General features: G+C 27.8%; 2 protein-coding genes across 6 annotated transcripts; both read left to right on the top strand.

The window, feature by feature from the left end:
• The first annotated feature begins 129 nt into the window (after window positions 1-129).
• On the top strand, window positions 130-20112 carry gish (casein kinase I gish). Of its 5 annotated transcripts, none has more exons than XM_070651619.1 (12): window positions 130-477; window positions 1587-2221; window positions 5250-5422; window positions 7697-7807; window positions 9992-10140; window positions 11100-11214; window positions 11326-11594; window positions 12420-12590; window positions 13280-13360; window positions 15985-16080; window positions 19031-19137; window positions 19210-20112. In XM_070651619.1, exons 2-12 carry the CDS (start codon window positions 2172-2174, stop codon window positions 19259-19261), a joined length of 1374 nt encoding a protein of 457 aa, XP_070507720.1. In that variant the 5' UTR covers window positions 130-477; window positions 1587-2171; the 3' UTR covers window positions 19262-20112. The 5 variants fall into 5 exon arrangements, with proteins under 5 accessions (XP_070507720.1, XP_070507719.1, XP_070507722.1 ...); XM_070651618.1 differs by lacking the exon at window positions 9992-10140 and adding an exon at window positions 8027-8178; XM_070651621.1 differs by lacking the exons at window positions 9992-10140; window positions 15985-16080 and adding an exon at window positions 8027-8178.
• LOC139099276 (luciferin sulfotransferase-like) lies at window positions 5752-7163 on the top strand. The gene is made up of 3 exons (XM_070651698.1): window positions 5752-6078; window positions 6152-6219; window positions 6305-7163. The coding sequence occupies exons 1-3, from the start codon at window positions 5752-5754 to the stop codon at window positions 6963-6965; spliced, it is 1056 nt and encodes a 351-aa protein (XP_070507799.1). The 3' UTR covers window positions 6966-7163.
• Window positions 20113-20858: the final 746 nt, after the last annotated feature.

Here is a 20858-nt window from a genome sequence, read left to right as displayed (position 1 = left end):
TAAGCATAATTTTTAATCAGTCCTTCAGAATTAACTGTAAAAAGCGACACATTTATTGGATAAGTATCAACAGTTGAAATAATTTTGAAAAACAGGAAGGGGACTAACAACGATAAAGGAGTACAGTAAGGTAGGGGACTAACAACGTTAAAAACGGTGAAAATTAGAGAATTATAAAGATGGCTTAAAAAAATTGTAAATTCTAGTGTATTTAAGCTAAATATAATCAATTATTTGTTTTAAAAGCAATTAAATCACCTTAAAGTATAATTTAGTGTTGGAGGTGTTGATGGAAATAGTGCATAAATAACAAAATTAATGGACGACACAAAAAAGTTAATTTCATTGCTTCGAAAACTTTATCCGGTTTTTATTAAGTTAAAAAATCAATAAAAAAAGATCCGTGCGTGAATTTCTCAAATATCATCGTCACATTTTAACTATTTATAAGCATAATTAGTTAGTATTTGGATAATGGTGCGTTTTAGATCAAAAAATATTGAGTGTTGAAAAAATTTCTGAACATGAAAAAAAAACTGAAATTGAAAAAAAAAAATGTTCATGAATGCCATATTATAGAAGAGCTACTTAAAAAATGAGAGAGGAAAAATTGCACATAAAATATAATTTTGAAGCACCTTGAAAATTTTTCAAGAAATTTGATGGATAAGACACTTTTCATGACTTAATGTACGACTTTCTGAATGAAAATTGTCAAAAAATGGATGACAGGGAGAGTCGAAAAGTGATGTAATATAATAAAAAATCAACAAGGCGGGGGTGCATGATTTTTCAAGTATATTAATATTGTACGTATAGTCGATAAAAAAAGAGTGGAAATGGTCGCGTATTTGAAACTTGAAAATTAAAAACTACCCAAGTTGGATGTTTGTTTTTTGAGGAACTGATGAAGTCATGTAGTCATTTTAAAAAGTAAACACTTCCTTGACTTTCCATATTTTATTATTTATCATGACAATATTTGCGCATTACAACATAGAAAATTTGATCCCGATAGCGACTCTAAAATTATGCTGGATTTCCAGTAATCCTGGAATAATTACCAGTAAATTTAGAATCCTTCCAATAATAATTTTCAAAAATTAAAAAGTCGTTAAAACTTTAAAAACCGTTCTAAATGTTAAACAATTTCCTAGTTGTCCAAACAAAAGAAAAAAATGCACGAAAAGTAGTTTTTAAGAAGCGCTAGGGAAGTTGTTGCAGAAAGAAAAAAAAATTATATGAATCATCATCAGAAATCCACAGTTTACGTAGAAAAAAAAATACATAAGTAATATGAGTGTGCAGGCAATAATGAAACCGTTAATTAGATATTGTCCATAACTCAGCAGACTAAGAAATTTTTATAACAGATTCATTTCTTCAAAAAATAATATTAATTATATTATAATAATCTGAATTGTGCTGATTACACTCAGTAATCTTTGATTTTTTCCCTTATCCTCCTCGAAAAAAAAAAAAAAAATTTTTTACTGTGTGTTAAAAGCAAATATTTTTTCTCTCGATTTTTTAAAATTGCTCGAAAAGTGATAACAAATATAATATACAATATTCTTTGATTACAGCTACATATAGATTACTTCTACTCCATTGCTTAATTGTTAATCATTTTTTGGTGTTGTAAAATTAAAAAAAAGTTCATGAAAAAAAGAGAAAAGACAGGCAGAAAAAAAGTATAAGATTTAAGAAAAAGAAACAATCGTGGTGTGTTGAAAAATAAAAAGGAAATTGCAAATACCGAGAAGTAAAGCAACGAAAAGAAGTTATAGCTAGAAAGAAACAATTTTTAAGAGAACACAGAAGAGAATAATACATACATAATAATAATACAAGAGTAAAAGAGTGATGATGACGAATGAACACTAAAAAAAACTAACATGAGGCTCTTATTGGCTTCTACCATAAAAATTCTTCATCAAAATTGAGAAACGAAACAGCAAAGTAATAGTGGAAAAACAAGAAGAAAATCTGGAATTTCGATTCTCAATTTCATCTTTTTTTTCAATAGATTTAACGTGAAATATATAAAAAAAAATAACAAATTGGTCCTATTTTGACGAGAACCTTTTTTTCGCTAGTTCAGTGTTCAGTAAATTTGAACCAAGGCGAAAAAGAGAGAAAAATTTTACATCTGGATTTGGAATCATACTATGCAACGAAGAGATCAACGTGACATGTCTCGACAACAACAAGCAGCAAGGTAAAAAAAAGTGCATTTTTATATATATTTTTTGTTGCAATTTGTCTCTGCAGAGTGCAGAAACGACAGAGAAAAAAAAAGAACTGTTGTGACGTTAACTTATGACTGTGAGTGTATGCGCGATACTATAATTTTCGTTGTCAAACGATAAAGAGAGAAATCATATGAATTAATCGCTATATTTACGTCACTTTAAGTACTTATGTATATAATTTATTATTATGTGTAATGTTATAGCCAATCCAATCAAATTTCGTCAGATGGCTGCAAAAACTTCTCGAGTGCCAGCAGCAACAACAACAAAAAGAAGGAATCTCTTGAAACGTCTTAGATTGTTTGCATTTTCATTCATTCATTTCTGTTTTCGCACGAAATGTACTCAAAATAAATAAAGACTTAGGGTTGTAAGAATAAGAGCAAGAAAAGGGGGCAAAACGATGAATGAGACATGCTAAAAATGTCTCCTAAAACTGGGACAAAAAAAAATATTTATTTTTAAAACTAAACTATACAAATCAGTTTTAAAAATAGGATTGATAATTACACAATTTTTAATATACCATCAGTGAACCTCTCATCTATTTTGCTTTTCTTTTCGTTTCACGCTTTATTACTTACATACTCATTTCTTTTCATTTTTTCGTCTCTTGACCATGTTCGTAATGACGTCATTTTTTTTTCTTTCAATTCTGGTATAGTAAGTGGAATTGATTGGAAAGTTCAATGTGAAAAAAGAGATATAATAACGTGCATTTAATCGCCTAGTAATGTATTTTGTGAGTATAGAAGCTCAAGACTATTTTGAACTATGGAAAAAAAAGTGAACAAATATTGATTAATCATAAAATTGGAAGTTTAAATATAAAAAGCATGAAGAACACATCTCTCTCATATAATAAATGCATATCAATCATTTCATGAAAAAAAAATCCCTTATCATCGTTGTTTACGAAAAAAAAAGAATATGATTTTTATGAAAGAGACTCTGTCAGTGGCTTTTTGAATAGATTACTCAACTGTTTTGAGTAACTAAGTCTATGTAGTGTGGATATACACTTTGTTTATTTACAAGTAGAATCATTCAGAACCTGATGTTTTTTACCACGCCTTTACAGACGTGTATTTTTGCATGACTTGAATAAAAATTGCATAAATTTTTTATGCTTCTTTTTACCTTTTTTTAACCCCTCCGTATGTTGAATTTGTGGTCAGTTCCTTTATGTGCTAAAACTATTGACCTCAAGATAATGTTCTACATATTTCATTGCACTAGCTTGAATCATCAGCCATGAATTCATGTCTATTCGTCACTGCACAGCACAGCACTTGCTTGCAAATGATAGAATCAGGATGTTGGGAAAATAAAAAATAAAAAAAATTATATTTGCAATTTCCTTTATCTATTGACGATATTGTTGTCTGTTATTATTTTCCACTACTTTAATTAAGTGAATGTAAATTTAATCAAAGCAGCACAGCACAGCACAGAGCATTAGTGACTGTGAGAATACAAATACAAGCGATTAAAAAAAACCTTATTAAATATAAGACATAGATTTTATTTCTATTCTACTCGATATCGTCCTCACACGTGCTTTTAAGCAAATGGAATTTACTTAATTATTTTTTTTTTCTCTGTCTGTCGTGCATGCATGCTTACGTCAAAAAAAAAAAATATTATATTGTATTGGAAGCCTCAAAGTTTTTCCTTCATTTGTTTATTTAATTTTCTCAATGTACACTAACGTGTAGTTTTTTTATATTTATATATTTATTTTCTATTGACTGACCATACAGTCATACATATGTAAGAAATAAAATCACGTTTTGTCGCGACTTTGTGCGTAATATAAACACATCATGAGAGCATTAATATTGAAAGTTCAAGGTCAATTGTTTGTTATCAAATACTTCAATTAAGGCATAAGGGGGTGAAGGAATCACTTTACCCCAAAAAAAACATACATCAAATTATGTAGCACAATAAAAATAATTTAAGTATGAGAATATTTTTTTATATCTTCGATGCTGGCTTATTATTCATGTGATTTATATACATAAAAATAAATAAATAAATGTAAAATTTTATGAAGTACGAATAGTCGTCGAGTCAATTAAGTTTGTGTTTCGTGAAAACATTTCTAGCGAATACTTTCTCAGTTGATATATTTCCTTGCAAGGAAACAGTTCTACAGTTAAATAAAAGAGAGGAAAAGAACAACATAAAAGTTTTTTGTTATTTTTTGACTGCGTGCCTGTATTTGAGTTTTGAAGACTAGAATCAAAAGAAATAAAAGTCGTGTATAAAAATTGACTTTTTTTTACATTTAAAACAAACATAAAAAATAAGACTTGTGAAATGAAAGTGAAAATTTTGTTGTTAACAGCCACAAATCGATAATTAAATTTTAAATGCGTTTCAATCTATGGTGGGTCTACAACAACAACAATAATATATAATTCAATTAATTAAATTAACCCGTATTTGTTTTGTGTAACAACAAAAGTGAAATAATTAAAAATAAAAAAAATTAGCAGTAATGAGAAATGAAAATGAAAATGAAAAGTAGACACAGAAGTGTGTGATAACTGTAAAAAAAAGTGTACACAATGTTGTCCTTCATCTTCATTACAATATTCGCGCTGAATTTATATCTATTACAGGCCTGAGGAAGTTTCCAATTTTTTTCTCATTTCATATCATCGCTAAAGTGAACTAAAGGCGTTCAATGAATATGAAGCGAAAAGATGCTCGTTTTATAGTCATTCGTTAACTATATTATATACTCATATATATATGCGAGAGATGAGATGTGAAAAAAATATATAAAATATATATTTCAATTGCTTATGCTCAAGGCTAATGTTCTGATATAAATTCAAAGGCAAAAAATCTGTTGTGCATACACTCACAAACTTTTTCTTTTGTTTTCAAACTGATTTTTGTTGCAAAATAAATTGTATATAAAATTGAGAATCTCATTAAATATTTTTGACAAATGCAATAATCTTCTTATCTCTGTTTCAGTGGTGCAAGCGGCTCTGGAGCACAAACAGGAGCTGCACAACGCGGCGGATCATCATCAAACATGTATTCAGCTCGACACTCAGTGAGTTCGACAAGTGGCGTCTTGATGGTGGGGCCAAATTTTCGTGTAGGAAAAAAGATTGGTTGCGGTAATTTCGGTGAATTAAGATTGGGTGAGTGAACCTTTAATCATATAAATCGATGGTTTTTTGTCATAAAATATTTAGTCCGTGGAGGAAGCTTGTTTTGGAATGTAAAAAAAAAAATCAATATCTATGATGTATTATGTTTAAGGAAACATGAACGAAAAAGTAAGGAAAGAGTCATTTGTTGATGTTACGTCGATGCAATTATCATTATTATTATTGCTACTATTTTTTTTACTATTTAATAGACAGTTTTCATATCAAAGAAGACTTTCTCTCTTAAGTGCAGTCTCATGTTGCATTTACTAACGATAACTTGTTTTGTAATACCTATAAAATGTAAAAAATTGTATAAAATGCAATGTGAAAGAGACATTTGCTTACAGTTTCTATTAAACAGTGCAAAAATCATGGTCGTTTTTCAAGATTTACCCCAAAATCGTATAACGGACATCCTAGATAAAGCATTTCATGTAAAAAATAATTTTTTTTATGCCGGTAATGGCTGTATTTTGCCCCAAAAATATCGTGATATAAGTGAGAAAGTGAAAAATTTGAAAATTCGTGATGATGACGTATTTTTATGTTCATTTCCTCGTACTGGATCAACATGGATGCAAGAGATTCTATGGCTTTTAGGAAATGATTTGGATTTTGAAAAAGCCCAAAGCACTCTTCAGCAGGTCCTTAATAATAATTTAGAAATAATGTCAAGTATATGCTATAATGTACTTCCTTATCATATTATCCGTTTAGTTACGAAGTCCTTTAATGGAACTGTCAGCAATTTTTTCGGACAATAAGGATCATGTTGAATTTCTAAAGTAAATATTCTCTTATCCTCTCCTAAAAATATTTATATTATGGAAGCATGTAGTTCAATATAAAAATTATTACACCCCATTACAGACAATATTTGAATGGAAATTCTGTCGATTATGTTGATGAAATGGAAGGACGTCGATTTATAAAATCACATATGCCATGGCATCTATTGCCAGACGCTTTAAAATCAAACAAAAATGCAAAGATTGTTTATACAATGCGTAATCCAAAAGATCTGGCCATATCATTCTATCACTATTGCGTATTAGCACATCGAGTCAATTGCTCGTTGGAGGAGTTTTTGGAAGTATTTTTGGAAAATAATTGGCCTTATGGTAACGTCAGTAAACATATGATTGAGTTTTATAAGCGTCGAAATGAGCCAAATGTGTTAGTCATAAAGTATGAGGACATGAAGAAAGATTTGCCATCCGTCATAAGGAAATGTGCTGAGCATTTGGATATTAGACGTACAATAACAGATGATGACATTGATAAAATATGCGAGTATGTTAAATTTGAGAAGATGGAAAAGAATTCGAGCGTAAATTTGGAATCATTAATATTTAAAGATCCAATGATGCGCGAGAATGTTGACATGAATGTATACAATAAAGTTAAGTTCATCAGAAAAGGTCAAATTGGAGATTGGCGAAACTTTTTAACACCCGAAATGAATGCAAAATTTGATAAGTGGATTGCAGATAATTTTGATGGAACTGACATGAGTTTTGAATATGTTTAAAAAAGAAAAATATTGTTGTTATTATGTTGTTCATGTTAATAGCTATTATGATAATGTATGCAATGCAAGAATATAGAGTTTCATGTATAACATAAAGCAGAGAGTGCTGTATTATATGAAAATTTGCTGTCGACACGGATATGCAAATTCTCCTTCCTTTTTAGCGCATTTTCCATTTATGGAAACTTAATGTCTGTCTGTCTGACTAATTTCAAGAAATTTTGACCGTTATTTTTGTAATTTTGAATTATTTTCAGTCGTTAATTTAATATTTCAATTATTTTAAGATTTTTCATTCTATTTGGGGTAGATGCGCTATCGTTGATAACAGGTGACCACGCCTGAACTGTTTTCTCCTTATGTTTATCTATGGTAACAAGTGTATTGATCAAAAAAAAAGAGAACTAGTTAAAATAAAAACACTTTTTATATATTCATCATTATGGATTGCGGAACTAAAAGAGAATAGTAAACGAAATAAAATGAGGTCAATCCATAATGAACGCCCGATTTATTCTCCTCACTTCTAATAAAGATTCTTATTACTTTGAGTTTGACCCCATTTGACTCTTTTTACTTTTTCTTCATTTTCTCGTCTTGTGATAAATTAATTTTTATTTTCAGCTAATTTATGCTTCCTCCGAAAATTAAAACAATAATAATCATTTATGTATGCCGAATAATTTAAGCTAAAAATAATTCTTTTCTTTTGTTCTATTTCTCATCAATAGGAAAGAATCTATACAACAATGAACACGTAGCAATAAAAATGGAACCAATGAAATCAAAAGCACCGCAATTACATTTAGAGTATAGATTTTACAAACTTTTAGGATCACATGGTATGTTCTAGTCATAATTATTTCCCATAAAAGAAAACTTTTATTTTACAGGATATGACTTCTCAAAAGCCCAAAATGAAAAGTTTTGAGAAAAAGAAAACAAAAAAAAAATTTTTAAGCATTTCATTTTTATTATTATAAAAAAAAATTAAGTTTGAGGAGATTAATTTAAAAGAAGTAGAATTTTAATAAACCTTTTCCACATTTCCGTTCCATCAGAGGGAATTCCGCGAGTGTATCATTTAGGTACTTGCGGTGGACGTTACAATGCTATGGTTTTAGAATTATTGGGACCATCGCTTGAAGATTTATTTACAAGTTGTGGACGAAAATTCTCATTGAAGACTGTTATCATGATTGCTAAACAACTCGTAAGTGCCAAAAACAAACTCATAACCAAAAACATTTTTTTTTTAATCTTAAGACCAAAAAATACAAAATTAATTAAGGAGCTGTGCATTTTTTTTTTAGTATAAAAGTTTTGTTATAAATAGTTGAATTGTGCGTTTTTTGATTATTATTCTTCGATTGACAGTACATATGATAAAAAAAAAACATTGATATGATATGAAGTTGGTTTGAATGAAAATTCGGGTCGGCATTTTTTTCTGTAAAAAATGTCTACATTTACAACAACTAGTAGATTTTATTTGATTGAATTTTGTGTTTCGCTCTATAAATAAGTTTGTTAATTTGAGAGAGAGAAATAACGAGTGTTCTTATTTATTTTTTATAGTTTTTATTTTCTTTCTTTGCTGTCGATTTTGTTTTGTACCCCCAAAGTATTGTTAACATAACTCTTGTTATTATTGGACAGAAAATACTCTATGGGCAAATCAGTGTCAGGAATTTATGAAATTTTGATGACAACCTACAACGTTTTTCAATTATAGTTTTGAATTGAATTTTGAAAAAATTGGAGAATTTCTTAACATTTTAGACAATATTATAAATCTATAGAAATAGAATTTTAATCAGAAACTTGATATATTTTAAATTAGAAAATTAACGGTTTTTTAAAATTCAAATTTTTTAACTAGAATTATTGGAATATTCCAGTCTAAAATCTTTCCATTTGTTTGCTTTCATGCGTAGTTTATCATTAATTTGCAAGAAATATCCACAACCATTAGATTACACAATCTTATCAGTATATTTGTCTAAATTAAGGTGTAATTAAAGGGACGTTTATAGAAAAAAATATCAAATATTGGGTGTGATATCGTCAATGTATTGCTGGTTATTTACCTTAAATTACTCAAAATTTCATGACATTTCGCCAAACTAGATTTGCTCATATTTGATTATTATACTTTTTATAACTGTACAAAATCAAAGCTTTTAATATCAATATATAAAAAATAACTCTTAACAGTATATATGAGTATGTATTATAATAACAGTAATTTGCATGGATTGTCAATGGTCGTTTAATTTGTTGTTTAATTTTTTTACTTCTCTTTAGTTCGTTTTACTGTAACAAACCAAACAAAAAAAAAGTTTTATCCTTTTATGCCAAAAACAAACAAAAAAATGATATATACTCAAAAAGAATTGATTAAAAAAAAGTTGGAAAAATTAAAATTGAGAGTGCAAATCGATTTTTTTACTACCTACAGTCCACAAAAAAATTTATAAAAAATTAATTGAAACATTTCTTTTGAAAGAAATATACAGTATTAAAAATTCAACATGCATACTATTATATATATTATACTTAGCCCATATTATTCGTAGCCGACCGACCCGTAGCGTAGGCATCGTCGATAAGCTAGTAATTACAACTAATTTTTTTAATTCGCTTTTGTTCAACCATTCGAAATGTCAACCAAAAATATATATTAAAATAACACAAAAAGACACGTTTTAAAGCTACATCTCTAAACAGTTGTTTAGTAACCATGACAAAAATCTTCAAGAGGACCAAAAAAAAAATTCTGTAATGAGAGAGATTATACACGACGAGTAAATTGAGAATTTTTTTTATAATGAATGAAATGATTGCTGAATACTTTTTTTTTTCTTTTCCTGTAGATGATTTCTTTTTATCTTATTACAATTTTTTTTCTTATCTTTTATTTTTGATTATTTTATTTCGTTTTTATACATGTTTTTTTTTTGATTGGATATATCCTTCACACGATATATTTTACGCTACATATCGATAAAAATGTGTGTAAACAGAGGGAATTCCAGATATTTACTATTTTGGTCCATGTGGTAAATACAATGCACTCGTAATGGAATTACTCGGTCCATCGCTTGAAGATTTATTTGACATGTGTGGAAGAAGATTTGGGTTGAAAACTGTTATCATGATAGCAATACAATTAGTAAGTAAAATTCGCCAATTTTTCGGCAAATTAATGCTTATATTACACAACACCAAAAAAAAAATACTAAGTTAATTAAGTAATAATATTTTCATTCATCGTAATAGATATGATTTACTTCCTTTTAAAACTATCTCAAAATTATTTTATATTCCTTCTAATTACTTAATATTATGCTATATAAAAATATATGATTTGTTTTTAATTCATGTTCCAATAATTTTTACTCTATAATTGCACTATAATATGTCATTATAACAAAAAAGACTTAATTAAAACAATTAAAGATATGGCTTATAAACTTATGTTTCTCATAATACTCAAAATATACACTTTATAACTCACTTAAAATTAAACAACAAAGAAACATCACAAAAACAATAGTAACATATTTATATTTTAAACTTAACAAAAAACTCATTAATCTTGTGGTACTGTAGGTAAAACAGCTATTTAACATCCTCTTTATTATCTACCTCCCTTAATCATCTTATCTCTCTCCTATATTTATGTCATTCATTATACCACCCTGTTTGACGCATATCTGATAATAATCTAGTGATTGCACGCACATCATCAAACTTAGATTATAATTGTAGATATGTCCTTATTTCCAGTTTTTTTTAAAAATTATGATTAACTAGATACTAGTTTTTGCGATGGATTTTTTAGATTAGATTTTTGATGTTGCTTTAGTCTGTGAATGATTTTTATTATTATTTTACCCTTTATCTGGGCTAAGATACTCCCTGAAGACATTTCTTATCGGAACTTAAATTGCAATTGATTCCAAAGAATTTTCACATTAAAATTTCATTAACAATTGCTGGAATGTCAATATGAGAGTATCTTAGCCTTGACTTCATCTTTTTTCATACAATTCAAACATTATCTAATAAAATTGGCATTTCATATTAACACAACTAATTCTCATTTATATCTTTTTTACCATATTGCAGCTTCATAGGATCGAGTATGTGCATAGTCGACATTTAATTTATAGAGATGTTAAGCCAGAAAATTTTCTAATCGGTAGAAGTTCAAATAAACGTGATAAAATAATACATATAATAGGTAATATTCATAATTAGCTATTTTATTCTCTGTTTTAATCTGATTCCATTTTTTCCATATTTATCTATCATCTGATGATGTTTTGGAACTACTGCACATGATGGATATAAGATTTTGGACTTGCCAAAGAATACATTGACTTAGACACAAATAAACATATTCCATATCGGGAACATAAATCATTAACGGGAACAGCTCGATATATGTCAATCAACACTCACATGGGTAAAGAGCAGTCAAGACGTGATGATTTAGAAGCACTGGGACATATGTTTATGTACTTTCTACGCGGTTCACTACCATGGCAAGGTTTAAAAGCCGATACATTAAAAGAACGATATCAGAAAATTGGTGAAACCAAGCGAGCAACTCCAATTGAAGTAAGAATTCTGATTTTAAGGATCAAATATAATCTGAGGCTTATTGCTAAAGGTCAAAAATAAGCTTTTTGACAGCTTAAAGCCTCTGAAATACTTAAGGGTAAATCTCCGTAAAAAGGGAACTGCAAAAATTGACTAAAAATTTTCTAAATCGACTAAGAATTGTTTGTCATAGATCTAGGATTAAAATTTGATCTTTAAAAGTACTATTTAATTAAATTTATTTTGTTTGTAGACAAATTTTAACTGAAATTTATGTTTTAAACCACATTTTGTTTTGCAATAATGTGTCGAAAAGTTGACATTCTGACACGATTTTTGTAAATATCTCCTTAATTAAACATCTTTTTTACTAAATAAGAGCACATAACAAAAGCTTAGAGGAGCGAAAACCTTTTGTGTATCTTTTTTAATCTTTAAAATTCATATTTGAAGAAAAAAATCGAAAATAAAAATATCTACTTTTGGTAAAGTTGACAATCAGACGCTCTTCAAATCGAAATAAATCATTAATTAAAGCATTTACAAAGCTGGATTATTCGAAAAACTATCTTAATTAACTTTTTCTACCATATAAGAGTATAAAAAGCTAGAAAAATTAACCAGTTTTTGAGAATTTTACAAAAAACATAGTTTTTTGATAAAAAATTCTTACGGAGATTTACCCTTAACCTTTTGTGAATTTTATATAAAATTGGATTATTATGTTATTGTGCTAATCTACCGAGTTTATTGACATTCACTTGAAGTTTTTAACACACAAAAATGTCGTCATTGAAGCCGTATTAATTTAATTATTTCGCACTTTTTATTTCGTCATTAAAGGTATTATGTGAAAACCATCCAGAAGAATTTGCGACATATTTAAGATATGTTAGAAGATTGGACTTTTTTGAAACTCCAGATTATGATTATTTGAGAAAGCTTTTCCAAGATCTCTTCGAAAGAAAAGGCTATGTCGACGATGGAGAATTTGACTGGACGGGCAAGACGATGGTGAGTTACATTAAAGTTTAGCTACTAAATAGCTTTTTAATTATTTTTAAAACATCATAACTCAATTTAAAAATTAGGTAATTGAAAAGAAAATTTTGCAAATGTCGACATGATTATTCAAGATCTTATCAAGATTTTATTTTAATATTTACAAGAAAATTCTGTTAATTAATTTGGAGGAATTTATTCGTAAAATATTTGAAGAAATATTAATCTCAAAAAATTTTTCTCCTTCTTCTCACATCAACCAACACAAATCAACACAAAAATTATAAACGGAATTAAAAAATTTAAAAGCCAAAGAACTTTGAAGCATTGAAAATTTTACGAAACGCGCCACCGAGTAACATTTTAAAAACGAAATCTCAAAAGGTGAAAAAAAAAGCCACAAAATAGTATATATTTTTGTATCGATTAATCGTAGGCTTGTGTTTCATTCTAAAAATACAATATACAATGAATTTCCCTTGTATTTGTGGTTAGAGCCTTTGAATTCGCCTCCTATTGTTTGTGAACTTTATTATATATTTATTGCCAAAGTTATACTTAATAAATTACCTTAACACTTTGTAAAAAAAAAATTTTCTTGTCACTAATCATTGTGGTTCTATTTTTTCTTCTATGTATTACATAAACAATATTGTGTATCCTTTTGCATCCATAACGACACCCACACATAATACACGCAGTCAACGCCAGTTGGTTCACTACAAACGGGACATGAGGTCGTTGTATCACCGAATCGTGATAAACATACACCCGCAAATAAGGTAAAAACATCATTCTTAGCTAGAATTTTTACATGTTCATTTAGAAATTAAGTAGAATTTTTTTTTGATTGATTGATGAAATATAAAGTTATTATATACCGTCGAAATATAATCCTGAAATACATAAATAAATAAACTTTAATTATTTTTGTTTTCAACAAATAATAATAATAATCATAATTAAAAGCAATATTATTAAAAGAACTGATAAGACAACAACGGATAAATCTTAAGAAATAATCATTTCATTGCAAATGTTTAGAATTTTTCTTATTATTTTAATTTTAATCATTAATTTACAAAGCATATTACTGTTTCTGTATTGTTTTTCCTTTTTTTTATTGATTTGCATAATTCAATTTCTTTTATGTTAGTCCAAACTGCTATTAATTTAATTAAAGCATGTTTTTTTTTCGACTATACTAACGAATTTTTTTCTCCTCTTTCTTCTATACCATTTGTTTTTTGCGTTTGTTGTTACATACAATATACAAAATATTTGAGTATTCTAATGCTTATAGAACATGCGATACATTTCTACAGTGATTGAAGTTAGTTGAAAGTGATTAACCGCAAAACTGCAAATTAGTACTTTTTCTCTTTTATTTTCCATTCTGTGGGAATTTTCTGACTTTTAATTGCCTGATTTTTGTAAAGAAAATCTTTCAATTGTGCTAGAGTGAAAATTCAGATTTTTAAAGCTCAACGGATTTTTAATTTTCAAATTTTATGTTTCCAATAACGGTCGCTAGAAATTCAAATGCAAAATTCGAAATCTAAATTTCCGTTAAAATGAAAACCCTACAACAGTTTTCATATACCATTCTCAAGTTTAATAGCTTTCGAATGACCTCAATCACTACACACTTTTTGTATGACAATCCCCTTTCTCTCGATCTTGAGATTTATTTCCTTTTTTATTTATTTGCTGTGAATGAGAATAAAATAAAAGCAAGCAAGCCATACAGACAGATTGTTATGATCCTGTGTGTCTTGAAACGTTAACATAATTAAATGTTTATCGCTTCATTATCGAATCCACTTAATAATGAAAAAAAAAACAGCTACATAATTCGAAGAAATTAATTTTTATATTCATTTATTGAAATCAATATTGAACATATAGGACGGTGAATTTTTCGATTATAATGATGATGACGTATACGAAATGGAAGATACAGTTTACATTCTTAAGGTTTGAACAAACCCCGAGCTATTAAAGTCAAATATTCGGCTAAATTCTTGTTCATTTGGAACTACAGGCGTAAAATATCCTTACGTTATTTTTATGTATCGCTACAAAAAAATTTAATTTTTTTTTTTGTTTCTGCCCATCAAAAATATTTTTGTTTTCTTTTATTTCATTGTGCAAATTATTCAATAACACCTTTCTTAGAAGTGAAAAGCAAAAAAAAAAGAGTAAAGGAATACATCACGCTTACTAGCGACACAAAAGAGTCTACTTCCTTATGAATAATTCATTTTAATAAAATTCTATAATGGATGAATAGTTAGCTAGAGTATTCCAAAAGCTATTTTCGTGATGCTCGTCGAGACTGTAGCGATTTTCTTTTTGACTCGAGCTTTTTTTCCAATGTGGCTCACGAGTCGCGTGTTTTAGACGAATGTAACAAGCTTGTACAATAAGAATGCTCTAAATGACAATGTTGCTACTGCTCATGACATTGTGATTTTCTAATAAAATTAGTGGCAACAAGCATGACTCAATTTTTGGGACAATTGAGTTAGATAATTTTTTGCAGAATGAAAAGCAGATTCTCAGAAATTGACTTAAAGGTCGTACAGTTTTCGCACGAGAATCGGGAAAATGATACAAAAATCTGAAATTCTGCTGAAAAAAGGATATTAAGGCTAAGAGCTTGAAAAGGTTTTATATTGACAGTGCCTGAACGATCATTTAGAAAAAAGGCATTTGGATCCAAAAATCGGTTGTCAAGGCACAGTCAATATGAAATTACAGTTAGCAGCTATTAAAAATAGCCTTTTTTCCAGCACGATTAATTTCATATTCTTAGACTTTATCGTAGATCTCATCATCAGAGTAATTTTGTAGTTCACTTAAAGTATATAAAAAAGCTTAGAGACAGAAACGAAGACATTAATTATAATATTATGTTATTTATGTATAGAATTTGTTCATTATAATTAGTAATTAGTTTAGTACAAATTAATAATATAATACATATGACTTGAAAATATATTTATACACTCTTCTTCTTTTATTTCTCTTCTTCTTCTTTTGCGCAAAATAAAAAATCTCACTTTACGATTTGATTGTTATGAAAACATATATCCCTTATATTTTTGCATTGTGCGAATACATTTATGACCAAAAATTATTTTCAAATGAAACTTTATACCATATAATTATATAACGCATATGGACACTCATCATCTTCTATGATACGTACGATATTAATAATATTAAATGAAAAATATATAAACCATTGTGATATCATGATTACTTCTCATATGTACTATTAATATGCCGCGCAATGTGTCACTTAAAACCCAAACATACAAAAAAATCACTCTCTAATCGTAAATAAATTGCTGATCATGATGATGATGATGAATATGAAAATAAAATAAAAAAAAAATAGACAAATAAGGGAGGTGTTGCATGGCCCGATGTGCCGGCGAATAAAGGAACCTTGGGTAATCTGACGCCTGCTGAGCGGTTAGGCGGAAGTGTGCAGGTACGTTCATAAATGTCCTCACAACTCACTTTTTTTTATATCTACTCCTGTCTAATTTCTCTTCTGTATTATTTTTTATGTTTTTTATATACAACATACTTTCTACCTACCGTCTACCTTACTGTTTCTTGTGTTCTTTCATTAATTTTTCAAAACTACATTACATTCCTATTTTTTATTGTATTTTGTTCTGTTCTGTTCTGTTTCACGTGTGTGAGAATAAACATTTATCCACAACACCTTTTTTTAAGTCTAATTGAATCACCACCTGAAAGGAATTAATTTGATTACTTTTTTTTGTTGTTGGAGTTTCTACAAAGTTTTTATAATTTTCCTTCTTAAAATTCTTCTCTTACTTTACCTTCTTTTTTTCCGCACAAACATCTGATTTTGTTACGTTCTTAACATCATTTTCATGATACCCATTACTTGAACGACATGAAGCTAAGGTGCCCTAATGACACTGAAAATTACATTCTCGTGACTCTTTGTGTTGTCTGGGTGAGGAAAGGATGTCAAGTGGCACTCAAAGTAGCTTTATGTTGTTCGGGCTTACATTTCACTTTGGTTTATTAGAAAGTGACTCATCCATACATATTGTTGTTATTTTATTTCCTTATGATACATGTGAAGGAACAAAAAACAGCAAACTCATATACATTTATACATAACATTGTTGGGGCTTTCAATATTTGTGGTTGCTTGAATTAATTTTAAAGGAAGCAGTCTGTAAAGTGTCTCTTTATAACATAACAATAAATTTGGAATTTTTAACGGTTTTCAGAAATTTAAATATTAACGGCTTTCAAATATTTGAAAAATCGTGGAATACTGGAAAATTCCAGTAAATCATTCAAAATTTAACGGTTTTATGAAAGGAGCTTTGTCGACTTCCGATGAAAGATTTGAAATTTATTTCGAGTTCTTTCAAATCCTGGAAGCCCCATCAAAAACAAATTTACATACATCCATAATATATTATTTTTGTTGTTATGTTACTTACATTGAAAAACAGACACTTGACATAAAGGAAACTTTATTACTTACAATTGTCATTCATTATTATGTACTTTACCCTTTAAATTGTATGCTAACCCTTTCTCTTGACAAACAATATTCCTACTACTACTATCTATCATTGACAATGAGTGCAGCTGACTATATTATTTTTGGTCTGTTATGTTCTACTATTTTGCCTTGATATGTTCTACATATTAATTTCAAGGTACTTTGTGTGTTCTTTTTTGGGTAAACTAATAGTCAATGCTCCTTAGCGAGGAGCATATTTTATTTAGAATTAAAAAATTTTGTATTTTTAAACAGCAAAAAATAAAGCAAAATGATTTTTTAGAGTTAGAATAAATAGCAATGCTACATATTAGGATAGACTTTTTTATGTTATTTTGTACTTTTTTACATAGAAAATATTTTCAATTAGAATATTTATCAAATAGAACAATGGAATGTGAATTTATATTTTTTTCTCTGGCTTACTAGTAACTCTCAATATTTGCCTAGCTGCCTTGCTGTACATATATTACAAAATTGAAAATGAAATCATAGAAGAATTGTAAAATAAACTAAGCATGAATCAGAAGTATGAAATAATATACATAGAAAGTACCCGAATGAAGGCTAGCATAGTTTATAGACTGCTTCTTACAAAATAATAATAACGCATATAGGGCATGAAATTCATTTTTTATTTTCACTCCTTTTTAGACGCTTTAAACTCTTTTTTCCTTCCTTTTTAACATGTTTATTTATTTATTTTCTCTCAATATTGCTTTTATTGCTAAGTTAATGAAATGTTTTTTAACACGATTATAAAATTCATTCATTAGAAAAAAGAAGAATAATCGAATCATGGTGAAAAGCATTGAAAAGGAAAAAATATTTTCCTCATTAATTATTAAAAAAACTTTTTTTTATTATTCTTTTTTCTCATCATCAATATTAAGTTATCCTATGATTTTGTTTGTTAATTAGACGACGAAAATTTATTTGTCACACGGAATTGATATCTGACACACAAACACAGATTATGACTACTAAAAATTAATTTTTTTGGTTCAAGGATTTATGTTATTTTATTTTATATGTTGATTCCATTAAGTTCTTCTTTTGAAAAAAAGTGAAAGAAAATCTGTTGTTTGCGGATGTTGAAATTGATTTTTTCTTTAAATTCTGCATTCTTGCATGGATAAATTCCGAAAAAAATTAAACTTTACGAGATAAATTATCTGTTTTATGTGACTAAATATCGGAATTTTTGCCTCTATGTGATATGCTGTGGAATGAAGAAAATTGAGGATTAAATAATATGAAATTCTGTTTAATGTAAATTTTCTGTTAAATCTGAGCATTTTCATGTATTTTGTTAATAATTTTTTAGTATTGATGTGGCTTACGGTCTTAAGATTTTCTGTGAATTGAAATAAAGCTCGTAAATTCAAAGATTACAAGCTAATCTCTCATTATAATCCCTTTAAAAATGCTTTAAATCCATACAAATGTTTTAAAATTGTTGGCATTTATAAGGTTTTAGTTGAAATTTCAAATGAATTAAAAACACGCCTAACTATGCTCAGGAAAGGTGTGCAGACCAAAAATTCATTCTCATTAAAGAATTAAAGCAATTTCAACATCCGCAGCGCAATAATTAAATGTGGTGTAAAGGAATAAAAGGCTTCATACTTAATCATGAAAATACACATTTTAAATAATATAAATATAAGCTTAAGCAAAAAATAAAATAAACAATACAACGATGAATATAAACCTACATCCTTTAATATATTTATTTTCGTTTTTCAACATTTTAAGTGTTAGAACCGTCTACCGTCTTTTTTTAGATTAATAAACCTAATTCACCAAACTTGATAATGAAAGAAATGAAAATTTTGTATGGCATTATTAAATAATTCTTTATGTACGAAATAATTCACAGGTGGTAAGCTCAACAAATGGAGAATTGAATGCTGATGATCCAACAGCTGGTCATTCAAATACACCAATAACACAGCAACAAGAAGTTGAAATGGTCGACGACACAAAGTAAGTTGAAAATATAAAAGAAAGTTTATTTTTAGAACTGACTAATGTATTATGAATTCAATCCAATTGTAGATGTTGCTGTTTCTTTAAACGGAAGAAGAAGAAGTCACCAAGAACAAAGTGACTAGAGCAAAAGAGTCCCGATCGCGATCAAGCTGTGACATTATTAAAAGCAGCATCGCACTCAAATTCGCGTCAGTCATGCCTCAATCCTAGTCAGGATTTTATTCAAGCATCACAGCATACAATTCGATATCCATCGGCATCTGTTTTAACATCAACACCAACCAACACACCTACACTTCCAATATAAATTATTGATGAACGACATAATATGAAAACATAAAAAAAAAACAATTATTTAAAAATAATTATAATAATATTACATTTATTCAGTTTTCCTCCTTCTGCTTCTTTTTCTTTTTGATTTTAAATAAACAAACAACAACAAATTAGATAAATCGTCAAATTTTAATTAACAAAAAAAAAAATATGAAAAAATTTACTAAAAAAGATGATGAATGTAAAAAAATTTAAATATGGACAGAGCTTTCGAGTGATACGAGAGCTTTTGTGAAAGCTTTAAAATTTGAAAATTCTTTGTTTACAATTTTTTTAAAACATTTTTCATAGAATTAAGTCTTTTGGCTAGTTATCCTTTGTCATATGATTTTAATCTTTCTGTTATTTATGACCTAAAAGACCTTGTTAAAAGCTTTTAAATGTACATAAATTATAATTTTCTTTGTGACATCTCTCATGCATTAACATGACGAATGTCCAATATTTTGTACTAGAAAATAACTCAACCGGCTCTGTCCATAGTTAAACACGTAAAAAAATGCATGAAAAAAAATCAATATGATGATCAAGATACACGTAAACAATATATTTTTTAATTTAATTGTAATAAAGCTAGTGATTATAGGCATGATAACAAAAAAACACAAAAAAAAAACTATGAAGTCAACATGAATGCGAAATTAATTCAGTAATGAAGGCAGCGTTTAATAGCGTGAGCTTTTAGATAAAAAAAAGCTTCCTTATTGCAAGATTTAACTACAGTGTGTGCTCGTGTGTGAAAGTTACTTTTTTTTATTCCTCATTTTTCTTGTTTAATTTAATTAAAAGTGAAAAGAAAGATGAAAGAACTCAGTAAAAATACTTTATTGCTCCACATTCTTGTAATAATCCTTTGATAAATGATAAAAACAGCCATTTAATGCATTTAAACAGTTATCATTTTCATTTTTTATAGACGCAAATGAGATAATTCTGGCTGCATTAATATAAAAAAAAAATTATTGTAAAAATCACACATAAAAATATTTATTCCTGATGTTCAGGTTTAAAACAATTTTTTTAAAAAAATATATTAATTTCAATTTTAATGTAAAAAAAGAAGAAAAAAAAACAACAAGAAAAAACATAAGTGAAACTATATATATTTTAATTTTCAAATTAAAATCAATCAATACTTAAGCCACAAGCTCATGAGTTATTTTTTAAATAAATTATCATTACTACTATTACCCATTAATATTGATTATTCATTATTTTACGTTCAACTCTCCATAATATGTTGAGAAACTCATTTGAAATGTTAAGAGAAAAAAATAATAAAAAATATGCTGATATTTTTTTAAAAAAATTATTTTTTATTTTATTACTAGAAATATATGAATTAAAAAAATATGAGGCAACACAAAAAATGACGAAAA

This window comes from Chironomus tepperi, unplaced genomic scaffold (assembly GCF_022539635.2).
Source record: "Chironomus tepperi strain 1889 unplaced genomic scaffold, CSIRO-AGI_Ctep_v1 contig_465, whole genome shotgun sequence".
Lineage (NCBI taxonomy): Eukaryota > Metazoa > Arthropoda > Insecta > Diptera > Chironomidae > Chironomus > Chironomus tepperi.
The sequence above is the reverse complement of the archived record's forward strand: the minus strand, read 5'-3'. Positions and strand labels throughout refer to the sequence as shown.